At 39.6% G+C, this 26866-nt stretch overlaps 2 protein-coding genes across 3 annotated transcripts; both read right to left on the minus strand.

The window, feature by feature from the left end:
* Positions 1–2055: 2055 nt before the first annotated feature.
* LOC106430658 (microtubule-associated protein 70-2) lies at positions 2056–5728 on the minus strand. 2 transcript variants are annotated; one of them, XM_048763673.1, is made up of 13 exons: positions 5515–5728; positions 5176–5429; positions 5002–5087; positions 4771–4836; positions 4505–4675; positions 4267–4443; positions 4035–4190; positions 3803–3949; positions 3629–3700; positions 2825–3355; positions 2576–2763; positions 2399–2459; positions 2056–2212 (listed from the first exon to the last, which is right to left on the minus strand). In XM_048763673.1, exons 2-12 carry the CDS (start codon positions 5390–5392, stop codon positions 2420–2422), a joined length of 1851 nt encoding a protein of 616 aa, XP_048619630.1. In that variant the 5' UTR covers positions 5393–5429; positions 5515–5728; the 3' UTR covers positions 2056–2212; positions 2399–2419. The 2 variants fall into 2 exon arrangements, with proteins under 2 accessions (XP_048619630.1, XP_048619629.1); XM_048763672.1 differs by having other exon boundaries at positions 5176–5713.
* Positions 5729–20051: 14323 nt separating this feature from the next.
* On the minus strand, positions 20052–26687 carry LOC106430652 (anthranilate synthase beta subunit 2, chloroplastic-like). The gene is made up of 6 exons (XM_013871431.3): positions 26496–26687; positions 21122–21310; positions 20944–21041; positions 20723–20822; positions 20499–20637; positions 20052–20404 (listed from the first exon to the last, which is right to left on the minus strand). The coding sequence occupies exons 3-6, from the start codon at positions 20984–20986 to the stop codon at positions 20300–20302; spliced, it is 387 nt and encodes a 128-aa protein (XP_013726885.1). The 5' UTR covers positions 20987–21041; positions 21122–21310; positions 26496–26687; the 3' UTR covers positions 20052–20299.
* Between the last annotated feature and the right edge of the window lie 179 nt (positions 26688–26866).

The raw sequence follows: 26866 nt of genomic DNA on the forward strand, positions 1-26866 counted from the left end.
ATCCTTGGGTTACAAAAAATAACCAATATAAAGTTTCAAAGTTTTAATTGGGAAGATTTAGGTATCGCACTTTTTTCGGAAAATTTAGCGTGGGATCTTAGTTTGGGTTGTATTTGATGTCATACGATACTTCAGATGGTCAACCCTTTGAAATTAGGCCTGCGTGTTCGGATCTTCGGATTGGGTTCGGACCGGTTCTTTTTGGATCCGGGTCTTTCGGATCCTAAATATTTAGATCCAATAGGTACTTAAAAAATTTCGGGCGAGGTTCGGTTCGGTTCGGATCTGTAACTAAAATACCCATAAAATACATGTAATTTTCGGGTCCATATCGGGTCCGAATCGGATTCGGGTATTTAGGATCTAAAAGAACATGACATACTCAACTCTATCAAATTTAATCGATATTTGTTATATATATCTAAAATTTTACAAAATAACTTAAATGAAACTATTAATAATTTAAATAAAACATTTTTAAACTCTAAATTTTACATTTTAACGCTTCATGTTACTTAAAAATGTTACAAAATAATAACAAATATTGTTAACAAAAGATATTTCAACTAAATCATAAAATAAGATATATAAAATAGAACACAAAAATCATAGTTTTAGATATACATGTTTTTAAGTTGGGTAGAAATCGGTTCTTATCGGGTCGGATCTATTCGGGTCGGTTCTTTTCGGGTCCGGGTCTATTCGGGTCGGTTCCGTTCGGTTCCAGTTCTTTCGGGTAAAATAAATTTAGATCCAAAAGGTACTTGTAAATTTTCGGTTCGGTTCCGGGTCGGGTTTTTTTTGGTCGGTTCCGGTTCGGGTTTTCGGGTCCAGGTTAAAATGCCCATGCCTATTTGAAATATTAATAAAGGTGTAGTTTCAGATGAATACAAAAGTGAACGCAAACAAAAAATAAAGACCTAATTCAACCATATATATTGCTTAGATCGAAGTATATTAACTGAATATACTCAAGGATTATACTAACTAACAAAAAGTATTTGCGTTCATATGTGTAGAAGCGAGATGGAGGTACCAGTTGATGAGGGCCAATTTTTATCGATGCTTATAAAAATGATGAATGCGAAGAACACGCTGGAACTCGGTGTTTTCACGGGCTATTCGTTGCTCACGACGGCTCTCGCATTGCCTGAAGATGGCCGTGTATATATATGCATGCAACACTAATCCTTAATTTCCAAAAAATAAATGATAACAACTGCTAACATCTTTGAACTCTTTGGATATATTACAGATTACTGCAATAGACATTGATAAAGAAGCTTACGAGTTGGGTCTAGAGTTCATCAAGAACGCAGGTGTTGATCACAAAATCAATTTCATCCAATGAGATGGTCTCCAGGCCTTAGACAAGATGTTGAGTGTACGTAATGTTGAAACAAGTTTTTTTTTTTTGAATATTATCGCTTTATATTATTGTTTTCAACTATTTTTGTTTCGTGTTTTTCAATCAGAATTTTCTATTTTTCAATTATCATTCAACTATTTTGCTTTGTTATATTAGTATTAGTATTAGGCATTAGCAATTATCTTTTGTTATATTTTCTTATAATGAAGATGTCAAAATAGACGTTTTATGATGATGAAATTGGTTTATGCATGATGGTGGACAACAGGAGAATCCAAAACCGGAGTTTGATTTCGCATTTGTTGATGCTAATAAGACAAAGTATGCCGACGCATATGAGAGACTAATGAAGCTGGTGAAGGTTGGGGGGATAATAGCTTTTGATAACACATTGTGGCTTGGGTATGTGGCTGAGGAAGAGGAGTGTGTGCCAGAGCATTTGAGGGTGTGCAGAAAAACCCTCATGGAGCTGAACAAGCAGCTCGCTTCTGATCCTCGCATAGAGCTCTCTCAAGTCTCCATTGGTGATGGTGTCACTCTCTGCAGACGCCTTGTGTGATTAAAGAGATTCACCAAAGTACCAAAGTGTTCTTAATTTTTGTTTAATTAAGTTGTAATAAGCTTTAATTCTCTCTTGTCCTGTGTTCTTGCCCGCCTAAGATGGGTTCCGGTTTGCATGTGTTGGATTATGCTAAATCATTTATATTAATCATATCTCATATATTATCAAACTCAACATATAAACGAATAATCACACAAAGATTGAAAGTAGAGTAAAACCAAAAAAGGAATCAGAGGTACACAAACTCTCTCCAGAGAAACCAATCCACAGCTCTTTAAAACCTATACACCCAAACAAACTTAAAATGTTAGCCAAACTCTTCTCTCTTAACTCGGTATATATAGGTGTGAGGATGATATTATCAGCATGTTATCTATATGGTGATAAAATAAGTATAAGCAAGTGAATTAAATAAAATGTACAAGGTTAACCAACTTAATAACCAGAGCCTATAAAATTCTTTTTACTTGTTATTTCGGAATCTCATCTCACTGGGTACTCTTCGTTAAGCTGCTTCGTCCAGCAGCTCTGCACAAATCCAAACGCCAAACTAAATCTCACTACCAGACTATCACTCTTAACCATAAACTGATCATGATTGACCATGAAGGGGGGATATATAGTGAAACTAGATAGATATATACCTTGCAGCAAGAATCTGAGCGGTGTTGGATGAGCTATTGCTATTTGGAAACCTTTTGGCTCTATTATCCTGATCTTTCTCCACACGCATTGCAGCAACTTCTTTCTCCATCGCGGCTACCTCCCTTCTCATCTTCTTTGCTTCAACATCCATTGCCTTTGTTAATGTTTCCACCTTCCTCGCTAGCATCTACAAACATCAATGTTATCATACATCATTACGTTTAAAAGAAATAAATGTGGAAACTCACCTCAATGGCATCATCCTTGTCTTTGAGGCTTTGATCCTTTTCATGAGAGGTTTTCCTCACAGAAACTACTTCTTTCTGCAGCACATCATACAAAACACGCGGGACACTATCCTCACTTGCTGCTGCTGCTGCAGGGTTTTCACTTTGTGGCTTCTCCTCCGAATCCTTAGACTCATCAGAAGAAGCCTTGTTGAAAGAATAATTCCCAGGTCCGTTTAAGAGTGCTTTGCCCCTGTCCAAGGATCTTGTGCCTCCATCAAACGACTTAGATGTTCCTTTAGCGTTCTTCAACACAGAAGTTGAGTTAATCGACAAGGAATGTCGCATCTGAAAACTTGGAGCTTTCTTTGGAAAAGAACCGTTTGATGGAAGTCTTTGTAAGTTGTCAGATCCACCAAGTGACTGTCTGCGAGAGGGTCCGTTACTCATGCTTCTTGTCTCGGATAAGTTTCTGGTAGTGGTGGTGCTGCTGCTGCTTGAAGTTCCTTTAAGTGTCTCCTCAAGCACTTTAAGCCTCTGTTCAAACTTTTCCTGGTAATTGCATTAAACAAATATTTTTACTTGATGTGTTATGTAACAAGATTAAATTGGATTTTGACCTGAACTTTACAAAATTATTTTTGGTTAATAAAATTTAAGCTTGTATAATAAAATATAATTATTTAATCTAATTTTATATTTTAAGTATTATACATAATTAATATATTTTGTTTTGAACATAATTTATGTATTTTTTGTTAAAATTTTATATAGAGTAATAAATGATCCAAAATATATTAAATGAGAATGCATAAAATCCATTACTTTTAACTGTGCTTCTGATTTAGCAGCTCGATCTGTTATGGCAAGCTTGTCACGAAGTTGCTGCATTTCTCCCTGCAAAGAGTAGAGAATCAAGATGTGAGAATGTTGACATGGCTGTGTCTTGCTCACTGCAAAGATGTTTGCATCCTAAGAGTCTAGGAGAGGGGATTAAACCTGTAGAAACCTTCTTTCTTCAAGCCATTGCTTCACAGGCATCACTTTATCGTTACCATCTTTCCACTCATTTGCTACCACCGTGGCAACTCTGTTTGCTGTAACCTTCGCACGTGCAAGCTCCCTGTGAAGTGTTTTCCGCTCTTCCTAAAAGATACAGCAAGAACAAATCCTTCATTAATAGGCAAGAAACTAAAGACTTTATGGCTCTTTGTGAAGTGTAATTACTAACATTCATCTCTTGGACTTTCCTTTGGTAATCCCTCACTGCATTTGCGGTAGCACCACCTGCGAGAACAGCCTCTTCCAGCTCTCGAACTGTCTGAGTCAGCTTCTCCACTTCAGCAACCTTCTGTCTATGCATTTTGTCTATTATTTTGTTTTCTTCCTAAAACCAAAAAAATAATGATATAATTAATCAGATTGTTGCCACATGACATGTAATAAGATGAATACTAGAGAACCTGACAGATCTCTATTTGTTTCATCAACTCCTGGTTCTTGTTTTGAAGATCATCAACCATTGCTGCTTTTGCCAGGGAGCCTTCAACGGTCCTCTCAGCATCAAGTAAGGCAGCTTCTTTTGATTTAGTCAGACGGTCCAAAGCCCTGTTGCTGTTATCTTCTTGAAGCTTCCCAATCTATCCAAGGCAGATAATGAGTCACTAGCAAATTAGAGATTTATAAGGTAAATGGAAATACCTCTGATCGTGCAAGCTTAAGTTCAGCTTCAAATGGAGCCAGAATAGCTTCAATGGGAGGCATGTCATCATCCTTTTGAGCAGCATGGACCCTTCTTAAGGTGGCTTCAGCAGCAAACTGAGCAGCCATTGATGCTTTCTTCTCTTCATTGATTTTCTTGATTTCTTGATTCTGCACCATGGATAATATATCATACGTCTAAAGTCATATAAACAAAATGGAAGGGGTAACATAATCGAGCTTAAGGAAAGATTATTGAGCAATACTTTGCTTTGGAGAATGGACTCGGTCAACTTGAGCTTCTCTCCTAACTTGGCAAGCTCCTCTGTAAGCTAATATTCCCAAAAAAAAAAAATCAACTTAGACCAAGAAAGAGAATGTATACTAAGTCTCTGACATTTTTAAGACAAAAAGTCAAAGAGCAAACACATGATGTCATAACTGATCAAACAAGAAGTGGCAGTAAAAAAACACATGATGTAATAATAATTTCAAACCTCTTCAACAGCTTTCTCTCTCTGTCTCTCAGACAACCTTAACGCTTTGATTTCTGCGTGTGCTTCCCCTAACTCTCGACCTTTATCTGCATCAGAAAAAAACAAATCAGGAAGAAGCAAAAAAAACAAAAAGCAGAATCGGACAAGTAAAGATCGAGCAAGTATCTGTTTAACCTCTAACTTCGTTCTCAAGTCGATTAAGCTCAACCTTCACTGGATCCGAGCCATGAAGCAGAGTGATGAGCTCATTGTCGGCCGCTGCTTCGAAGCTCGGCCTAATTGGCCTTCGCGTCGACGAGCTTTTTCCTCCCCCGCTCTCCTTGTAAGACGCCGACACCGTCAGTGATGGATACGTCGCCGTTGCATCTCCGTCACCGGAAACATCCGACATCTCCGATCAGATCACTTATAATCCAAAATGCTACAGACTGATATATGCCAACCAAAAGAGTATCAGCACTGCACTAAGCTGAATAATGCTGAGCTCAAGAGAGAGAGAGAGTAATGACATACAAATGCTCTTTTGTTTTCAGATTAGGAGACACACGAGGAGAGAATGATGCTATAATCTAGAGAGAGAGAGAGAGAGAGAGAGAGTTGAGAACTCTTTCGTTTTCTTCCTCTTCTTTATTTTTCTAGTGCGAGATGAAAATGAAATTAGGGAGAAGAGAAATTTAAATGATGATGTTACAGTTGTCTCTCTCTCTTTCGGTTAGATTTGACAAGACACGAGAGGATGACGGAGGTTTATATAATTAATCCATTATCTCTTAGCTTAATCAATGAGTTTGAACATGCTACTTTTCAGATTAGTCAATAAACTAAGTTTCAAAATCGGGATTAGCACTACGTTTTCTACTGTTTTTATTTAGTACTAGCTTACAGTAATTTATGTCGCCAGATCTTTTATAGCTCACTATTTTTGTTTGTTTTTATAATATAAAAGTGATATTAGATGGAATAAATCTGAGTTTTGTAGAATAAAATTCTAGTTTTTATATATAAAAGAAGAAAATTATTGACAACGGTATCCAACTTTCCCTTTAAAAAATATTATATCATAAGAGTTTGTTTGGAGATTTTATGAAAAAGTTGTTTTTCGTTTAATTTAATAAATATTTTAAGTTTTTCTGTAAGATAGAAAAAAATTCTCTTCAAAAAACAAATATAATTATAGAAGAGAGAACACCATTCAGTTTTTATTTTATGTAACTATTTAATATTATAAGCGGTTTATATTATATAGGGCTTTTTGCAAAAGTGACTCAAAACTTGGAGTCAAACAGAAAACTAACCTTTTATTTTGACTCCTTTTTTTTTTGAGATTTTAACCCCACACCTGCATTTTATCTACGAAAATGCCATAAACATTTTTTTTTTTTTTTTCGAAAATGGCTTCTTTACTGTCTCAACCTCATCTTCTTCAAGTATTTACAATATTGCCATTGCAATGAATAGTGGCAACAACCTTGTACGAACTGTTTGGAGCTTTTAATGCCCTTTAATGCACGTAAATCTCTTTACACTCTCTCTGTTTCAATTGTTATGAACTAAAAACAACATTTCTTTCACTTTCTCTCTATATTCATCCAAAAAACTCAAGTTTTTGATTCAAAATATGGGCTATGGTTGACAGAGCCATATTTCTTTCGTTTGGACTTACGGTTGCTTTCGTTTGAGGTTCTGGGTGGTTGGAGAAGACCCTGTGTGCAAACGAAGTCATCTCACCTAGTTTAAGGTACGAATTTGAATTTTTTTTCAAGATCTGTTCGCGTAGAAGACTTACTAGTAAGTCATCTGTATGTAGAAGACTTACTGATGAGTCTTCTGGTCAAACGGACGACTTAAATTAAGTCGTCCAGCTTTGTTTGTTAAAAAAAAAACACTCCAGACGACTTATATATACGTCGTCTACGAGAAACGGGCTAGTTTTGCATTTGACCGAATCGTGTCAGATCTTTGACTATTTCTGGACGACTTATAATTCAGTCGTCTCTGGGAAAGTTAAAATTTCAATATTTTATGAAAACTTGACGACTTACGTGTAAGTTGTCCTAGGTTAGTTTTGTAATTGAAAAATAAAACTTCATAATTTAACTTTAACCAGACGACTTAATATAAAGTCGTCCCTCCAGAAGACTTAATTTAAAGTCGTCCGGGGAAAGCAAAGTCGTCCAGAATTTTTTCCAATTTTCTGGTCAAACCTTGCTTATCCCGGACGACCTTAAATTAAGTCGTTTAGCTGGACGACTTTCATCTAAGTCGGCTGGAGAAAGTTAAATTTCAAGTTTTATTTTCCAATTACAAAACTAACCTAGGACGACTTACACGTAAGTCGTCAAGTTTTCATAAAATATTGAAATTTTAACTTTCCCAGAGACGACTGAATTATAAGTCGTCCAGAAATAGTCAAAGATCTGACACGATTCGGTCAAATGCAAAACTAGCCCGTTTCTCGTAGAAGACTTATATATAAGTCGTCTGAAGTTTTTTTTTTATGCTATAGCTGCTGGAATACATGCTGGTTTGCATATCTCCACACTTGTATGTCCACTGTACTCAAAGAATTATCTGTATGCAGGATACTCAGAGAATATATATCCTATCGTGTCACAACATATTGAGGAACGAGAATGCTTTCCTCCAGAACTAAAGCGTGGTCGGGGGAGACCGAAGAAATCAAGATGGCAATCTTGGTTGGAGCTATCTAGGATGAGAGGACACAAACCCAGGAAGAAACACAGGGCACGGAGATGCTCAAACTGCAAGGAAACTGGCCATACGAAACCACAATGTACACAACCAGTTGACTAGTTGTCCAGACGACCTAAATTTAAGTCGTCCAGTCTTGATTACCCGTCCAGACGACTAAATTTTTAGTCGTCCAGTGTATTTTATTTTTAGACGACCTTCTACTATCCCTTCAAGTGTATTTTATTTTTAGACTACCTTCTACTATCCCTTCAAGTCGTCCAAACCTTCTAGACGACTTATTTGTAAGTCGTCCAGTTGGAAAACCTTCCAGACGACTTATAATAAGTCGTCCAAACCTTCTAGACGACTTATTTGTAAGTCGTCCAGTTGGAAAACCTTCCAGACGACTTATTTCTTCCAGACAACTTATATATTTACAAATCTATACAAAGACAAGCTGAAATACAAATACTTCGCTTGTTAAAAAATCATGTTCAAATACAAAGACAAGTTCAAATACAAACACAAATCTAATCATACATGCCCACGAACTTATCACCATCCACATTTTCTTTCAGATGCTGATCAACAAGCTCCTTCCATATATCCACCGCCATATTATCCCTCATTTTCTTTGCGTTGCACCTAGCAAAGTCTTTAGGGTCAAAGGAGACCCCAAGAGCATGACATTCAATGTACTTTACAGCGTACACGCCACAATCACCATTGTTGGCCGTGGGTACACCTTTCAGCGGTCTCTCATATGTGTATGGCTCCAACCCGTATTTGACCCGTATTTCGTCGGTGGCTGCGCACTCAACAAGCAGATAAGGGACCATCTGGAGAAAAGAATCCATTATCGCATCCCATGCGTCTGGTACACTAGATGAAGGTATGCTGTCCCAGACGACTATGTGCCTCTTAGGGATCGATATCCAAATAGCAACCCAATGCTTGTCGTCCAAGTTCACTGGCGCATAGATAACATCAATGTCCCCCCCCCCCCCCCCCCACTTCTTGTTTGATTGGCAAAATGAAGGTATTGATCCGTCATAAAAATTCGACGCCCCACCAGGTAGAACTCTTCCTAAACCTTTGTGATCAGGTTCCGATGTTTTGAAGAGCTGATACTGCTCTCTCCAAGACTGGGAAAAGTTGTGATCCAGGAAGCACATTCGCTCGCTCCTGAAAGCTTGTGGGTTCTCCTGATACCTCTGCCTTAGCACATTAATCCAAGCATCTATATGCTGCATATTAAATATAACAAGTTAGAAGTTACCAGACGACTTAAATATAAGTCGTCTACGTGGTCGTCCAAGTAGACGACTTTCCAGACGATTTATCTTTAAGTCGTCTGGAAAGTAGTCTACTTGGACGACTTTGTAGACGACTTAAATCGTGTGCAGAAGACTGACGCAGTCTTCCAGCCATCCTCTGGCTGTCCGGAGGAAGTGGTACCACCTTGTTGGTGATGTACGTGGTTTGTCCTTGGTCTTAGTTAAATAATGACTGCAAACAAAAAAGCAATCAGTTTTGGACGACTAAATCAAGCTATTATGGGGAAAGCAATCACTTACGGATCAGTTTTCAACCAATCAGCGAGTTCCTTCAACTTATCTTTGTTTACTGGCGGAAATGGATTATAGGCTGCCACTTTATCTTTTTTTTTCTCTGCCGTATAAGGAGATCTCACAGTGGGAGCAGGTTTCTTCGGTCGTTTACTCTTTGCACGCTTGTCCAATACAACCAGGCTCGGTTCTGAAACTTGATCGCTTGGCTCGGTGGAAGCGAGGCTCGGTTGTTGATCGGTGGAAGCGAGGCTCGGTTGGTGATCGGTGGAAGTGACAGCAACAATCTCTTTGGAGGTGACACCATCTGCTTTATCCTCCGGCAAGATCTTATTTACCGAGTTCGCCTCGGTTGCTGTATCATCCGGCAACCATCTCTGCAATAAAAGAGCTTTCTTTTGAGGAGGAGGAGGCTGCTGCTGTTTCTTTTGAGGAGGAGGAGGCTGCTGTTTGGTTTGATGAGGAGGAGGCTGGTTACTAACCACGGTTTCATTGGCATGAGGGGTAGCCTGTTTGTTTCTACCCCCGGTTTCTTTGGCAAGAGGGGTAGGCTGTTTATCTTGAGGGGTAGCCTGATTGTTTCTACCCCCGGTTTCTTTGGCAAGAGGGGTAGGCTGTTTATCTTGAGGGGTAGCCTGATTGGTTAGAGGTGGAGGGGTAGCCTGATTGGTGACACCAACCTTCTTCTCCACAGCTTCCAATCTATCGGACAACTTCCTAAACTCCCTCATGCACTTATTAAACCCTTTTTTCATGCAGTCAGCTACGCCCTTGAACATAATTTCCAACTCCTCTCTGGTCACCCCTCTAGCCTCTTCTCTAGCCTCTTCACTAGCCACTTTAGGAGCCTCTTTACGAGCTTTCTTCCGAGGTCTTGGATTGTCTTCCTCCTCCTCCTCCTCCTCCTCCAACACAACCATCTCTTTGGCCTTCTTCGATGGAGTCACAACCTTAGGTTTTGTATTGACCTTAGTACCAGTGACTTCCCAGCAATCCATGGTCCACTTCCACGGTCTCCGCTCATACATGACTTTAATGATGTTCTCCGCGGGCAGGTCCTCAACCTCAGAGTCCCATTTTGGCCACATTTCACTAATGTCCTTCTCAACAAAGTTGATCACGCGGGTCTGCAGTAAATAGAAGAATCGAGTTAGATATTTGAAAAAAAATACTAAATAGACGACTTAATTATAAGTCGTCTACTAAGTCGTCCAGCTGGAAGACCTTCCAGACGACTTATAATAAGTCGTCTAATAAGTCGTCCAGATGGAAGACTTTCCAGACAACTTAATTAAGTCGTCCGATAAGTCGTCCAGCTGGGAAGACTTTCCAGACGACTTATTATAAGTCGTTCGATAAGTCGTCCAGCTGGGAAGACTTTCCAGACGACTTATTATAAGTCGTCCGATAAGTCGTCCAGCTGGACGACCTTCCAGACGACTTATAATAAGTCGTCTGCGCAGTCTTTTGGATTGAAGTAAATACCTGACTCAAGATAGTAGCTTTCATTGATCTGCGGCCTCTGCTGCCCTCGTAAGCCAGTATCGGTGGAGACGGACTGTCTGCTCTGGGACCACCAATACTAGTACCCAATTCCGGCATAGCTGTGTACGTCCAGACCTGAAGAACTTGTATAAACCCATCCACGGTGTAACAGCCAGCAATTTCTTTGTTCCACAAAGAGTCCATCAGCACCTTAAACGCGACTCTCCCCCATGGATAATTCTCAAACCGTTCTAAATCCATCACTAGCCTTGCCAGAGTAGATCGTGTAGCGGTTGAAAACTTTCTCCCTTCAATGAATCCAGTGAAGATGGAGAGGTACGCGAGCCGCTTGCGATCTTCCCTGGACCAATCCCCGCATCTCTTCAGTGCTGCTATTATCTGATCAGTAGTTGGCCCAGCTTCCAGATGAACTCCCAGCATCCCCCAGAAAGAAACCATCTCTGGGGTAACGTCACATTTTGGTGTCTCAAGGTCCTCGATGTACTCGCAGTTTAGACCAGTGAGGTTTTCAAACTCTAACAGTGAAAACCTCAAAGGTTCTGGACCAACGAGAGACCACATCTCATACTTCTTCTTAATGTCCAGCTTGAAACTGAGCATGTAGTGAACCAGCCTTGAAGCCCAACCAAATCCCTGCTCCTTGAACTTGATGAAAACTCCCAAACTCGACTCCTTGAGCTCTTCAAATTCGTCATCAGTAAGAGCTTTCCTAAGAGCAGTATGCAACTTGCTGTTATTCGTATGATACGAAATGCTATTGTGGGCTTCTGGCTCTTCCCCTGATGTGTATAACCTACGGGGGAGTTCTGGAATATCCATCCTTTTTGTCTGCAAAATAATCAAAGACAACAATATAAGTCCAGACGACTTAGTAGACGACTTATAATTAAGTCGTCTGGAAAGTCATCCAAATGGACGACTTATATTTAAGTCATCTACTAAGTCGTCCAGTTGGAAGACTTTCCAGACGACTTAAATTACTTACAAGTCTTCCAGTCGCAGAAGGAGTTGGAGTACTCGTCATTGCGGTTATAGATCTGAAAAAATAAACGTGAAACGGTGAGAATGAGTAAATTGATAGAGACAACGTTTTATGTTCATCTTTTCCTCGAGATTGATGACTTAGCGGCGTTAGGGTTTACAGAGAAACGGCGCTAAGATTTACAGAGAAGAAGCGGCGGCGCTAGGGTTTAGAAGAAGCGGCGGTGCTAGTGTTTAGAGGAAGCGGCGGTGAGAACGTTGGTGACCACGGTGGCGAGGGCGACGGTTTGTTCGGAAATAGTGGAAGCGGCGGCGCTAGGGTTTAGAGGAATCGGCGGCGCTAGGGTTTAGAGGAATCAGCGGCGCTAGGGTTAGAAGAAGCTGCGGCGACAACGGTGAGAATGAAGTGAGATAGATAGCCGACGTTGAGAACGATGGTTTGTTCGGAAATCGTGGGAATTCGAAATCGCCTTTGAGAGAGAACTGTTAGGGTTTCTGAATTTCGCGAAAAATGAAACAAAAAAAATAAAAATCACCTTATATATTGGGTAAATAATCCGGTTAGCTTTATAAGTACATTGGTAAACTTTAAGGTTTGGTCCGGTTTAGACGACTTATTCTGGCTGATAATGTACAACAGACGACTTAATATTTAGTCGTCTGTTTTCAGACGACAAAATATTAAGTCGTCCTAGACCCTAAAATGAACCCCTAAACTAAAATGACTAGATTAACTAACTAACCACGTTATAAAATCAAATTATACTTAAATAGTGTTTACTATACACAGAAATGAACACGCATAAGTAATTTTAAAAATTTTCAAAAACGGTTTTAATGCTTTCCAAAATCTAACCCTAAGAACACATACAATACTACAACATATGTTGATGAAACACAAACTTAAGAATATCATGACTCACTACTTTGACTCATCTATACTGAAAACAATTGAAATTTGTTATATCTTAATTTATACCTCCTAAGACATATGTTAATTACATAATTCCCATTTTTCACTTATCAAAACATTTTTTACAAAATTTTTAAATTATGTTTAAGACTAACTGTCCAAACGACTTATTTTCAAGTCGTCTAAACAGACGACTTGCGAGGGGTAGAAACGTAAAAAAAATTCTGTTTTCTTGTTTGGTCACAAGGGGATAGTTGTAATTTCAATAGCCTTTTAGATTACTTTTGTCTTTGACCCAAGTTGGGGTATTGTTTTGGGTTTGACTCCAAGTTTTGAGTCACACTTGGCAATTCTCCCTATTATATATGATGATATTTTTTTTTTTTTTTTTTTGGTAAAATGTTAATCTTTTATGATGAGATCTTTGATCTTACTTTTGCTGATATTGTCAAACAAAAAAAAAAATTGCAGATAAAATATGGTGAAAATATGATGATGTCAATATGTTTTAATTATCTGATTAGTTATTATTAGAAAGAAAAATGTGTAATTAGTAATTAGTGAATATGCTTTGCGCGTAAAAAGAGAGAAAATGTTCGATGTCCCAAATATTTGTTTTCACTGTTTCCTTTTTTCGAGGGATAATGCTTCTTCTTTTTTTCTCCAAGTAAGGTAGTTGGGTTCCATCGTAAAAACCAATAAAAGACGTTAAGAAAAGTATATGAATTGGGTAACAGCTATTTTACTACAATGTAGAATCCAGATTCTTAGAGATCACTCGAGAATATCGGTATTAAGTTAGGAATAAAGAAACGTGATATGAAGTCTGAATGATTGTATTAGACTTGTAGAGTTACAATATATACTGAGATTATACAAGAGATTAGGGTAAGACTTGTCTAATATATTATATCCTTTCCTAATATATCTCCTATAAACCCCATCAAAATGAAGGTACTTGAGTAATCTTGGACATGATCTCATCAAACCGTGGTCTCGGGAGTGCTTTGGGGAGAGCATCAGCGAGTTGGTCCCGTGTAGAGACATGTGAAACGCGGAGAGCTCCAGCTTGTACATTATCTCGAATGAAGTGGTAGTCAAGGGCAATGTGTTTCATGCGAGAGTGGAAAACAAGGTTAGCCGAGAGATACGTCGCACCTATGTTGTCGCAGAAGATGATCGGTACAGTGGATAAGGAGATGCCAAGTTTAGAGAGCAGACCCAGCGTATCTCAGAAGTTGTGTTTGCGACCGAGCGGTACTCAGCTTCCGTTGAAGAATGCGCAACACCACGTTGCTTCTTAGAGCTCCAGGAGACTGGATTTGCACCGAGATACAAAACATATGCGTTTGTGGATGTTTAGTCATCGACGTTTCCTGCCCAATCAGCATTGGAGTAAGCATGGAGTGTCAATGGTGTGTTCGCCCTGATGTATACTCCATGAGCCGACGTGCCTGTGAGGTAACGAAGAACCCGTTTCACAGCTTGCCAATGAAAATCAGTGGGCTTGTGCATGAACTGAGAGAGCTTATTAACTGCATAGGCTATATCGGGTCTCGTGAACGCCAGGTACTGGAGGCTGCCAAGGACTGTGCGGTATTCTGTAGACGATTCCAGTGGTGTGCCTGAGTGGAGCGACAGTTTAGGAGTCGGAGACATCGGAGTAGAAACAGGTCGAGCCTGAAGCATGTTGGTCCGAGTAAGGAGATCAATCACATACTTTTTCTGCATTAGATGTACGAGTAGCCTCGATGCCCATAAAGTAACTCAGTTCCCCAAGGTCCTTCAAAGAAAACCGTTGCGCAAGATTTGCAATGATAGAGGAGATGAGTCCATAGTTGCTACCCGTAATGATCATGTCATCGACATAGACCAAGATATATGTGATGTCGCGGCCCGTATTCCGGATGAAGAGCGAAGCATCTGATGTGGAGTTGATGAAGCCTTGTATGAGAAGATATTGTCCCAGCTCCTGATACCAAGCCCGAGGGGCTTGTTTAAGTCCGTACAAGGCTTTGCGAAGACAGCACACATGATGTGGATGATCACGGTCTATGAATCCCGGGGGCTGAGTAACATATACCTCTTCTTCGAGTGTACCCTGAAGGAACGCATTGTTGACATCTATCTGGCGAGCACTCCAGCCTTTGTTAATAGCTAGATGCAGAACAGTTCTGATCGTTGTGGACTTGACGACATGACTGAAGGTCTCTGTAAAATCATGGCCGTAGCGTTGATGAAAGCCTTTCGCCAAGAGCCGCGCCTTGTACCTATCAAGTTGTCCGTTAGGTAAATATTTCAAAGTAAAAACCCACTTACAGCCCACAATATTCATGTCATCAGTAGGGACAGCAAGCTCAGAAGTTCCATTCCGGATTTGAGCATTTATCTCATCGTACATTACTTGTCTCCAATTGGGATCCTGCATTGCCTCAGCTACAGTTTTTGGGATTATGGGTTTGAGTGGTGTAGTGGAGACGGTAAATGACTGCTTTGTTTTTGGTTTGGTGATATTGTTTTTGGATCTAGTTTTCATGGGATGGTTATTGGCTTGTGGTGGTGGTGGTATAGGGTTGTTTTGTGGTAATGTGGAAGGTGGTGCTGTCGGGTTAGGAGGTGGTGTTGGGGATGTTGTTCTGTTTTGGGTTGGAGAAACAGAGGAAGGTTGTGTAGTTGGGTTTACGGTTTGGTTGGAAGTCTGGCCTTGGTCTGTAGGAGGTGTTAAAGTTGCTGGAGGCGCAGCAGGATCCGAAGACGACGTCGAGATGTCATGTTGGTGTTGTTGGTTCCGAGGCAGGTGAGGATCGTTGCACAGGGGAGCTGGCAAGGGAGCTGTAGCGAGTGGCGTAATCGGTACTGGAGTCACTGGAGAACTCAAAATCCCAGCTGAAGTTTCAGTAATCGGTTCCAGAGTAACCGTTGAAGCAGGTTTGGCAAACGGAAAGATTGTCTCCACGAACTGGACATGCCTCGAGACATATATTCGTCCAGACTCTTTTTCCAAGCATAAGTATGCGCTTTGACTTAAGGAATAGCCAAGGAAGGTACATGGCTTTGACCGATCGTCTAGCTTCTGGCTCGTGTAGGGACAAAGCCACAGGAAGCATAGACATCCAAACACTCTAAGCTTGAGATAGTTGGGAGCCTGACCAAAGTGCTTCGCATATGGAGACTCATTACCAAGAACTGGTGTGATCATCCTGTTAGTAAGATAAACAGCAGCAGAGAACGCATAACTCCAATATGCTTTAGGCATTGACGATTTGTTGAGCAAGGTGAGACCTGTCTCGACAATGTGACGATGCTTCCTTTCTGAGACACCATTGTGCTCAGGAGTGTGAGGCGGTGTGGTCAGATGTGTGATACCATGAGTCGTTAGAAACGATCACAAAGCAACAAATTCTCCACCAATATCCGAGTATAGAGTCTCAATCTTTGTTTTGAACTTGTTCTCCACAAGTGTCTTGAAAGTCACAAACGTCTCATGGACCTGCGATTTTTGTTTCAGCGGATACAACCATGTGTATCTCGTATAGAGGTCCACGATAACTAAGTAGTATTTGTAGTTATCAACAGAGACAATTGGCGAGGTCCAAACGTTGGTATAGAGATATTGGAGTTGGTGTTTTGAGACAATTGTGTTTGAGTAGAAAGGTAGATTGTGGCTTTTATTAATAGAACAATCCGAACAAAATAAGTGTTTCGGTGAAGACAACGAAACAAGTAAGGAGAACTTGGAAACAAGAGTTTTTAAAAGCGGTAAAGCTGGGTGGCCAAGCCAGGAATGCCAAGAGGAGAGGTCTGTTTTCGGAGATGGGGAAGCAAAGAGTGAGGTCGGGTTCTTGGGATTCATTGGCCACTCATACAGCTCCCGATTAGCTCGACCTTGGAGCAATTGGACCCCGTGCTGAGATCCTTCACCTGAAAATGTGCAGGAAAGAATTCAACGGAAACCTTGTTAGTGTTACACAGTCGGTGAACAGAAATCAAGTTGCGTTGAACATCCGACACAAACAGAACATCTTTGAGAGACAATGAACGATTAGGTGTAGGGAGTAAGGCAGAACCAGTATATGAAATATGTAACCCAGTACCATCAGCAGTTGTAACCTCTTCTCCACCAGTGTAAGGCTGGTGAAGGGTGAGATTGTTCAGGTCAGACGTCAAGTGGTGCGTCGCACCGCTGTCCAGGAGCCAGTTGGCTGCGTTGTAGGGATGAGAGGATGCAAGGTGAGCTCTTGGTTGCCATGGGGCATAGGAGGAAACAGAAGACTGATTTGAGCCACCATAACCACCAGGGAGTTGGAGCTGAGAGCAGCGGCGTGCGTTGTGTCCATGAACGCAACAGATTTGACATTTCCCATTGTAAGGGCGTGGAGTATACTGGTTATGTGGAGTGTTATGTTGTTGATTGCCCCAGTTGTTGTTGATGTGATTGCCTCTGTTGTTGTGCGGCCCTGATTGCGAGAGGCGTTGTTATTGCCTCGAACATTGGCCACGTTAGCAGTGATCAGAAGAGATGAGATCACCTCTATTTTCATCGCAAGCTTCAATTCATGGTTGATGAGTTTTCATGAATCTCAGTTAGAGACGGTGAGACATCACGACGGTTTTGTAGTCGTCAGAGAGGCCTTGAAGAACATACTCATTCTTGTCCTCATGATCCTCTGGTTTGCCAAGCAGCGCGAGCTGATCGAATCGGGAAGTAAGCCCTTGAAAGTACTCATGAATTGTCTTGGCTCCCTTGGTCCACTGGCGGAGCTGTTGCTTGAGTTGGCGGATGTGACCGCGGCTGGGCTTCACATACGTGGAGGAGAGAGTCTCCCAGATCTCAGACGAGGTGGTGGTCGTCGAGGGTAGATACTGGACCGATGGGGAGATCACACCAAGTAGGGTGTTGTAGATCAGCTTGTCCTTACGTTTCCAGAGAACGTACGTCGGGTTGGCTTTGACAACTCCATATTCAGTAACAGTAGGCGGCAGGACAATGGTAGATCCATCAACATAGCCAGCAAGATCGTACCCATCCAACAAAGAATGAACTTGTCGGTTCCACATGTAGAAGTTGAGGCTGGTTAGTTTTGTAACTTTATTCATGTTAACGTTAAGGATGGTGGAGTTGTTGGAGACGACGATGGTCTCGTGAGCAGTGGTCGGAGTTGAGTTTTCAGACATGGTGATGAGGTAGCGTGGTGAAGAAGGTAAGAGAGAAGAGATGATAGAAGAAGAGAATAAGAGAAAGAGGAGGCGACAGACAAAAAGAAGGAGGGTTAAGGTATCAAATTGTGCTGAATTTTATCCGTCCTGCGTTTTTTTTACCTGAACTTTGTAGTAATGCGTATTTCATATTGAACTACACAAATTTTTATTTTTAAATACTATATGAACTTTATGTATCATGTCTTTTCCTTCTCAAACTTTATAATAGTGCATATTCCATATTAAACTAAACAAAATTTCAAAAATACTATATGAAATCTTAAAACGTGTTTATATATACTGACGTCAAAGGTGTTATCAACCAACCATTAATTATCAAAACGATGTTGTTTTTGACAAGTACTACAAAAATGAAAATCATGATTATATATATATATATATTGACCGTCACATTTTAAATTAATAAAACAATGTTATTAATTTAAATTATTACGTTATTAATATTATTAAAATTAATGTTTTTGAAAATTTAGTTATATTTTTAAATGTAACTTTATATACATAAACAACACAAAATTCTAAATTTTACAATATATTTTATTTTTATTTATACTATAAAGTAAATATTTAAATTAATAATTATTAATTTAAATTTATAAAATAACTATTTTAAAGTTAAATTTAAAAACATAAATAATTATAGATGTATTTGATAAAACTAAAACAATAAAAATTTGATAACATTTATTTGATTAAACTAAAACTTATATATAAGTTAATGTTTACACAATTTATACAAGAAAGTTACTTTGATCTAGAAGTTAGTATGCTCTTACTTGTCCACCTGTGTAAGAGTTCGAACCTCTCAAAATTGTTTTTATTTTATTTTACAAAATTTATTCAAAATGACGTTTTTTGGATAAATTAACAGATGATTAACACCTTTGACAATCAATATATATAAGCTCAATTTTGAGAGTTTATATAGTATTTTAAAAAATTTAATTTTATAGAATTTATCCAAAATTACATCAGTTTGATGAATTAATAGATGACTAAAACCTTTGACAGTCAATATATCTATAAGCACGGTTTTGAGAGTTCATGTAGTATTTTTAAATTTTTGTTTATTTTAATATGAAATAAACATAAATTCGGAAAGGTAAAAACATGATGCGTAAAGTTCATGTATTATATTTTGAAATTATATTCAACTCAGTAGAGAATTCAAACTACTACAAAGTTTGAAAAGAAAAAAAAACACGACTGGGAAAATTTAGATTGAAATAGACCATTTTCCGGCATTTGACCAACTGCAGTATGGGTTTCAGAGAAGCATATTCAGTACTTCAACTGCATAAAGCCATTAAAATCGATTTCTAGAGTCTTTGCGACTGCCGTTCCAAAAAAAAAAAAAGTTTTATGACTACAAAAGTATAAGTTCGTATATACTTCTTAATAAACATCTTACAACATGTTTTGTGATATATGCGGCGCAGAGCAATAACGTTACTAGTTTTACCGCTAGCTCGTTATAATATTGTCTAACAAACTGGATTGCGATCCGGCTATCCTCTGATATTAGTCTAGTTATTCTCTGGTATTAGTCGGAAAACACTTTAAATTCGGATAAGATAGTGCGATAACCAATCTATTTTGTAGCAGTAGACTAACGGGATCAGCTGATAAGATATATAAAAAAAAAACTAAACGGTATTTTCACGTTAGATCATATCCACCATATTTGAAAACCGATCTTAACGTCACCAGTTAATTTGAAAACACCATAACTTTTGTACCGCCGATTCTTTTTTTGTTTTTATCTAACAAACGGTATTGCCACCAAACTGTTTTGACGTCGCCACTTAATATGGAAAGAAAGGGAGGATAAAGGGAAGCACGCACCCATGTGCCACTTCTTTGCTATACCTTAAAGTATCAAACAACTGTGGTGGAGTGTAGAGACTTGGTCCTAACACCACTCCTTAATATATGCTCATCCTGTCATTATTTCAGAACGCTTATGTTAAATTTTATAAATCTTGTTTTAAAGATTCATAACATATATATTATACATATGGGTTCTACAAGACACTGACTTCACATTACAATGGCTTAAATCTTCAGTTTTTATTCATAAATCTTGTTTTCCCAGTGTACTAAGTCTTAAACTGCTTGAACCTTTTAATAGGGGGGCTCATCTAGAAGTAGAGGACAGAAGTCCAATGTGGTGAAACTAGGAAGTAATGCTAACCCCAAAGCCTCTGGAGGACTCAGCACATCCTCTGAAGAACATTGCTAAAGAGGTTGCATCAGTGATCTCATTACATGAAGCTCAACATGACTTTGTTATACAACCGAATCAACCAATCAAAACCAAACAATAGGAATATAGACGATGAACATCTTGCATTGGCAAGCTTTATTACAGGGAGACACTAAACCTACACATCTGGTTTTCTGATTGAAAAAAGCCTTAAGGCAACATCTCAGCCTCCTTTTTCTCAACAAGTTTAATGAAATTGCGGACAATTGTCTTGCCTTCAGTTGCTATAATACTCTCCGGATGAAACTGAACTCCCTGTGAACCAAATTTTTACAAGACTTTAGAAACTTCTGTTTTTAATGGAAGAGGTAAGAAGAAACATGAAACACTTAAGTGAGTTTTTGTTTACCTGTATATGCTTGTGCTTCCTGTGTCTAGCCGCCATAACCAAACCATCCTCTGTCCATGCTGCAGTAACCTCGAGCTCATCACTGGGAAACGAATCCTTTTCGATCACGAGGCTGTGATATCTACCTACAAGGAAAGGGCTGGAAGACAGTCCAACAAGATTTCTTTTTAGTATGCATTTATAAACATGATTATGATTTTAGCAGAAAACATATAGATTCATACTTTGATAAGCCAGAGAACAAGCCTTCTTCTCCTTTGTCATCATAGTAAACCATGGAGCTTTTCCCATGCATAACACCAAATGGTGACCGCACAATCTTTCCTACAACCAAAGTTCATACAAAAGTGCATTACACTTGAGGGATCCATTACACAAACTATACAACAATGTCAGAACAACAAAAGGGCAATATAGATGTATTTTGTTTCTTATGCAAACTAACCTCCAAAAGCTTCTCCTATACATACTCCAAAATAAAGGGGCATGTGGTCCGAGTTCCAAAACAGTTTGTAAGGAAATCCCAGAGTCTTGTGGGGGTACCTATCAATATTAAGAGAGCTGTTATCTACCTTTCCTTCACTATAAGAGTCTTAAAAGATATCGGAGACTAAAATATTTACCAGGGCCAGGAAAATCAGCACCCCTCTTGGCTTTCAAAAAAAAATGAGAGCGTAATAAAGGAATCAACACCACTTGATTAGCCAGATAACGTTTTGAATGCACATTGGTTTCTTCTCGCCTTTTCAGCTCCTCTACTGTAAGTTCATCATTGCGGTAACTTCAAAATTACACCCTAGCTCTCCCATATCCTATGAAAAAAAATAGGTATACTATTTATCACAACCATATACTAAAAACGGTAAATACAAATGGAATGCACTAGGAATGCGACAAGATCAAATTGTACATTATGGATCTATGCGTTATGTGAGATAATCAGAGCACTAAAAAAAACTATGAAAAGAAGTGTGTGTTAGCTTTTGCTGGATCAAGAACGAATTCTTACAACACAGGAGCTTTCGACAATAAAGACTCAGCTGGCGACAATAAAGCATGTCAAACGAAGATTGGATGGTGAAATAATGAGACTCTAACAATTAATCACAAGGCACACCTTAACCTAATGAATATTGTTGATTGAGCGAACATCAGAACTTTAAAATTCTTCAATTAATTGTTGGATAACCTTCAAAGATAACTTGGTAATTATGTTATTCATTAAAGATAAGTAGAATAACTTATAGGTTTAGGATAAAGATAAGGATTCCTAGATAAACATGTAATAGGAGAAGTTAAGACCTATATAAAGAGATCTAAGCTAAGAGGATCAATTGTAATGAAGAAAGCTAAGAAAGAGTTAATAAAACAAAGAAACCGTTTTGTTAAGTTTGTGTTCTTGGCTACTTTATTTGGTATCAGAACAACCAGGTTGATTGTTCTTTTGATAGTCAAGATAATACGATGGATGATTCTAAAGCATTGGTGAAGTTGAAGGAAGCTGTTCCGAGTGCGGTCGTATGTCCGATGCTCACGTTGACAAATTATACGGTGTGGGTGATGCGTATGAAAGTTCTTCTTCAGGTCTACAAGGTATGGGAAGTAATAGATCCGGGAACAGAAGAAGCAGAGAAGAATGATATAGCTACTGCTCTTTTATTCCAATCCATACCAGAGAATTTGTTGATGCAAGTTGGTGATCAAGGAACTCCGAAGAATATATGGGAAGCTATTAAATCGAGGAATCTTGGTGCAGAGCACGTAAGAGAGGCTCGTCTCTAGACCCTAATGAAAGATTTTGATCGCCTGAGGATGAGTGATTCGGAGACGATAGACACTTTCTCAGGAAGGTTGTCGGAACTTGCGTCTCAAGCAACTTCGTTAGGTAAAAGCATTGAAGAACCTAAGATTGTGAAGAAGTTGCTTAATAGCCTACCGAGAAGCAAGTTTATTCACATAGCCACATCTTTGGAGCAGCTGTTAGACCTAAACACAATAAAGTATGAAGACATTGTGGGGAGGCTCAAAGCTTACGAAGAACGAATAAAGGAAGAAGAAGCACATGAGCAACAAGGCAATCTTCTTTACTCCAACTCTGGAAATTCGTATGGCAACAGAGGAAGAGGAAGAGGATTGAATCGCGGACGTTGTAGAGGCAACAGAGGAAGAGGACGAGGACGAGACAATTCACAAGAGAGAAGCAAGGAGAAGAAAGACTACTCTCAAATCGAATGTTTCAACTGTCACAAGAAGGGTCACTTTGCCTCTTTCTGTCCCGACAAACATAATGAAGAAGAAGTAAATAAGACAGAGACGGAAACTGCGGATGCAGCTCTGTGCATGCACGAAGTCGTGTTTTTAAACGAAGAGAAGGTGATGCAAAAAACGTATGAAGCAAGCAAGAAGGAAGAAGGAATTTGGTACCTAGACAACGGCGCAAGTAACCATATGACTGGTGAAAGGTCATACTTCTCGGAGCTGAATGAAAAGATAAAGGGAAAAGTAAAGTTTGGAGATGGATCTTGTGTCAGCATCAACGGCAAAGGATCAATATTATTTGAGGCTAAGACAGGGGAGCAGAAGCTTCTAAGAGATATTTACTTCATACCTGAACTAAGGAGTAATATTCTTAGTCTCAGACAAGCTACGGAACAGGGTTGTGAAGTAAGGATGAAGGATGATTACTTGACTTTACAAGACCCTAATGGAAGATTGCTTGTGAAGGTACCAAGATCTCCTAACCGGCTGTACAAGATCAGTTAGCCTGTTTTCTTGCGAAACTCGATGACAAGCAATGGAAGTGGCACGCAAGACTCGGACACATTAGCTTTAAAACCATAAAGACTATGGCGTCAATGGTTTTAGGACTACCAAGCATCGAAGGAGAGAAATAGATGTGCAATTCGTGTCTAGTTGGGAAACAAACTCGACAGGCTTTCCCAAAAGCAACGAGTTACAGGGCTTGTCGTGCGTTAGAGTTGATTCATGCAGATCTTTGTGGACCAATCTCCCCAGCGACACAGTCACACAACAGATACATTTTCGTCATCATAGATGATCACACAAGGTACATGTGGTCAATACTATTGAAGGAAAAGAATGTAGCGTTTGAGAAGTTTAAGTCTTTCAAGTCACTTGTTGAGAAGGATATCAATAAGGAGATTGCAACTTTAAGAACAGACCGAGGTGGAGAGTTCACCTCAAATGAGTTTCAAGATTTTTGCAACAAGAAAGGGAACAAACGCCACTTAACAGCGCCATATACGCCATAGCAAAAAGGTGTGGTTGAACGGAGGAGCCGTACATTGATGGAGATGACAAGAAGCCTTTTAAAAGCAATGAAAGTTCCTAATTATATGTGGGGAGAAGCAGTTCGTCATGCCACATATATAATTAATCGTGTTCCCACGAGAGCTTTGAAGAACCAGACTCCTTACGAGTGTCTAAAGAACAGGAAGCCAAGCATAGCTCATCTCAAGATTTTTGGATGCATAGCACACACAAAGATCGACTCAGGGCAACTAAGAAAGCTTGATGATCGATCAATGAAGCTGGTGCATCTCGGAATAGAACCAGGAACGAAGGCTTACCGTCTTTACAATCCAACCACCAGAAGAATAATTGTAAGTCGTGATGTGGTCTTTAATGAGAAAGAAAGCTGGAACTGGAAGGGAGCTGAAACAGAGGAGATAAAAGAATCAGGAATGTTCAGAATGACATGGGGAGACGCCATGGATAACGGTTATGGTCCTTACTTGATCAGTACGCACCAAGAAGACGACGTGGCTGCAGGGGTTGAAGCGCACACATCTCAAGATTATGCCACTGTCAACACAAACACAGACCAAACCGAACCTCAACTCCCTAGAAGATCGACTAGGCAAGTAAGCTGTCCAAGTCATCTCGAAGACTACATATTGTTAGCTGACCTAGGGTGCGAGATTCTCCTTCTCTCACTCGACGACGAGCCACGGAACTACCAAGAAGCAAAGAAGTTGGTTCAGTGGACAAACGCCGACAGGGATGAAATTGACTCCATCAACAAGAACAGAACATGGGACTTAGTTGATAAACCATCAGGAGTCAAGATCATAGGTCTTAAGTGGGTGTTTAAAATTAAAAGAAACGCAGATGGAACAATCAATAAGTTCAAGGCAAGCTTGGTAGCAAAAGGATATGTGCAAGAACATGGAGTGGATTATGATGAAGTTTTCGCTCCTGTTGCTCGGCTAGAAACTATAAGACTCCTGATTGGAATGGCTGCAATAAAGGGATGCGAGATTCATCATCTTGACGTCAAGACGGCGTTCTTACATGGTGAATTAACTAAGGATGTGTATGTATCGCAGCCTGAGGGTTTTGAAAAGAAGGGAGAAGAGCACAAGGTTTTCAAACTCTCTAAGGCTTTGTACTGCTTAAAGCAGGCTTCAAGAGCTTGGAATACAAAGCTCAACAAGATTTTGATCGACATGAAGTTTATGAAGTTCTCAAAGGAGTCATCAGTCTCGAAAGAAGGAAGGAGACAAGCTTCTCATTGTTGCTATCTATGTCGACGACCTGTTTGTAATAGGAAACTCGATGAAAACCATCATGGAGTTCAAGAAAGGAATGGCAAGTAAGTTCGACATGTCTGATCTAGGGAAGCTGACTTACTACTTGGGTATTGAGGTGAGACAAAGCACTGACGGTATAATGATTAAGCAAGAAGCATATGCTAGTTGGATCCTAAAAGAAGCTGGGATGGACGACTGCAACTCAACTCAAGTGCCCATGGAGTTTGGTTTAAAGTTATCAATGGCCGATGATGATGAAGAAGTCGATGCAACGTTGTACCGAAGAAGGATAGGGTGTCTCAGGTATCTAATGCATACGAGACCCGATCTTGCGTTTGCAGTGGGGATCTTAAGCAGGTATATGCAGTCTCTAAGAGAGCAACACGCAAACGCCCTGAAGCAAGTTCTAAGGTATTTAAAGGGAACTCTTGGCAATGGCTTGGTGTTCAAGAAAAGAGGAACGCAGAAGCTCGTTGGCTTTAGTGACAGCAGTCACAATACTGATCCAGATGACGGGAAGAGTACTACAGGACACATGTTCTTCTTTGGAGGCACACCTATAACGTGGTGTTCTCAAAAACAGCAAACGGTGGCCTTATCTTCCTGCGAAGCTGAGTTCATGGCAGCTACGGAAGCTGCAAAGCAAGCCATCTGGCTTCAAGATCTCCTAAGTGAAGTTACAGGAAAAGAGCAAGGAAGAACGAAGATCTATGTTGACAATAAGTCAGCTATATCACTTGCCAAGAATCCAGTCTTTCACCGTAGAAGTAAGCACATACAAAAGAGGTTCCATTTCATCCGTGAGTGTGTTGAAAAGGAGCAAATCGAAGTGGAGTTTGTACGAAGTGAAGACCAATGTGCAGACATCCTAACTAAGGCGTTGGCAAGGACAAAGTTCAACGACATGAAGAAGAAGATTGGAGTACAAGAGACATTCAACAAGAGCTTGAAGCTTAAGGTCGAATGTTGGATAAGCTTCAAAAATAACTAGGTAATTAAGTTATTCATTAAAGATAAGTAGAATAAATTATAGGTTAGGATAAAGATAAGGATTCCTAGATAAACATATAATAGGAGAAGTTAGGACCTATATAAAGAGATCTAAGCTAAGAGGATCAATTGTAATGAAGAAAGCTAAGAAAGAAAGAGTTAATAAAACAAAGAAACCGTTTTGTTAAGTTTGTGTTCTTGGCTATTTTATTAATCAAATCATTTCAGCTGATAAAGAGGCGTAAAAGGAGGATTCGTGGCAGAGATTGTAGGTGAGGCTGTCGTAATTATCAATCACGATGATAGGACCCTTCTGCTTCTTAGAGGAATTGAAGCTTTCGTAGCGACATGTCTACTAACCCAAACTCCTATCCCATCACACAGAGGAAACAGAACAAAGATTGAGCCTTTGATTCGGCTAACGCCTAAGAAACCGAGATTCAGCGAAACTTACTGGTCGAATTAGGAGAGAGTTTGACAGGAGAAGAAGGGTTTAGGCGAGTGGTGGAGCGGGACTTGGGTTGAAGAAGACAAGGGACAAAGACTACTTGTACAATGTCCTAGCCGCCATTGTCGGAAATCAAAAGATCCTTCTCTGCTTCCAAAAGAGAGATGAACTTTTTTTTTATATATAAAGAAGAAGACTCTGAGAGAGCTGACAGGTAAAACGATGCGTTTTATGGAAAACATGGACCACGTGCTTAATCAGTAGGCAAGTCATATGATCTTTTTGGGTTAATAATTAGTTGAAAGGTAAAGATTGTGACGTGAGGGAGGGGCTCACATTGCAACTTCTCCAACATTTTGTATAAATTTCTCCAATGT

This window comes from Brassica napus, chromosome C7 (assembly GCF_020379485.1).
Source record: "Brassica napus cultivar Da-Ae chromosome C7, Da-Ae, whole genome shotgun sequence".
In the NCBI taxonomy this organism is placed as follows: domain Eukaryota; kingdom Viridiplantae; phylum Streptophyta; class Magnoliopsida; order Brassicales; family Brassicaceae; genus Brassica; species Brassica napus.

What these genes read in the sequence shown, in the direction of transcription:
- LOC106430658 (XM_048763673.1), bottom strand. Translation starts at nt 5,392, where the DNA reads ATGTCGGATGTTTCCGGTGACGGAGATGCAACGGCGACGTATCCATCA. An exon ending in GGAAAGTCCAAGAGATGAAT is followed by an intron (nt 3,950 to 4,034) that starts GTTAGTAATTAC and finishes TGTATCTTTTAG; the next exon opens with GAAGAGCGGAAAACACTTCA. An exon ending in AAGAAAGAAGGTTTCTACAG is followed by an intron (nt 3,701 to 3,802) that starts GTTTAATCCCCT and finishes TACTCTTTGCAG; the next exon opens with GGAGAAATGCAGCAACTTCG.
- LOC106430652 (XM_013871431.3), bottom strand. Translation starts at nt 20,986, where the DNA reads ATGCCCCTTTATTTTGGAGTATGTATAGGAGAAGCTTTTGGAG. An exon ending in TATAGGAGAAGCTTTTGGAG is followed by an intron (nt 20,823 to 20,943) that starts GTTAGTTTGCAT and finishes CTTTGGTTGTAG; the next exon opens with GAAAGATTGTGCGGTCACCA. An exon ending in TTGTTCTCTGGCTTATCAAA is followed by an intron (nt 20,638 to 20,722) that starts GTATGAATCTAT and finishes ACTGTCTTCCAG; the next exon opens with CCCTTTCCTTGTAGGTAGAT.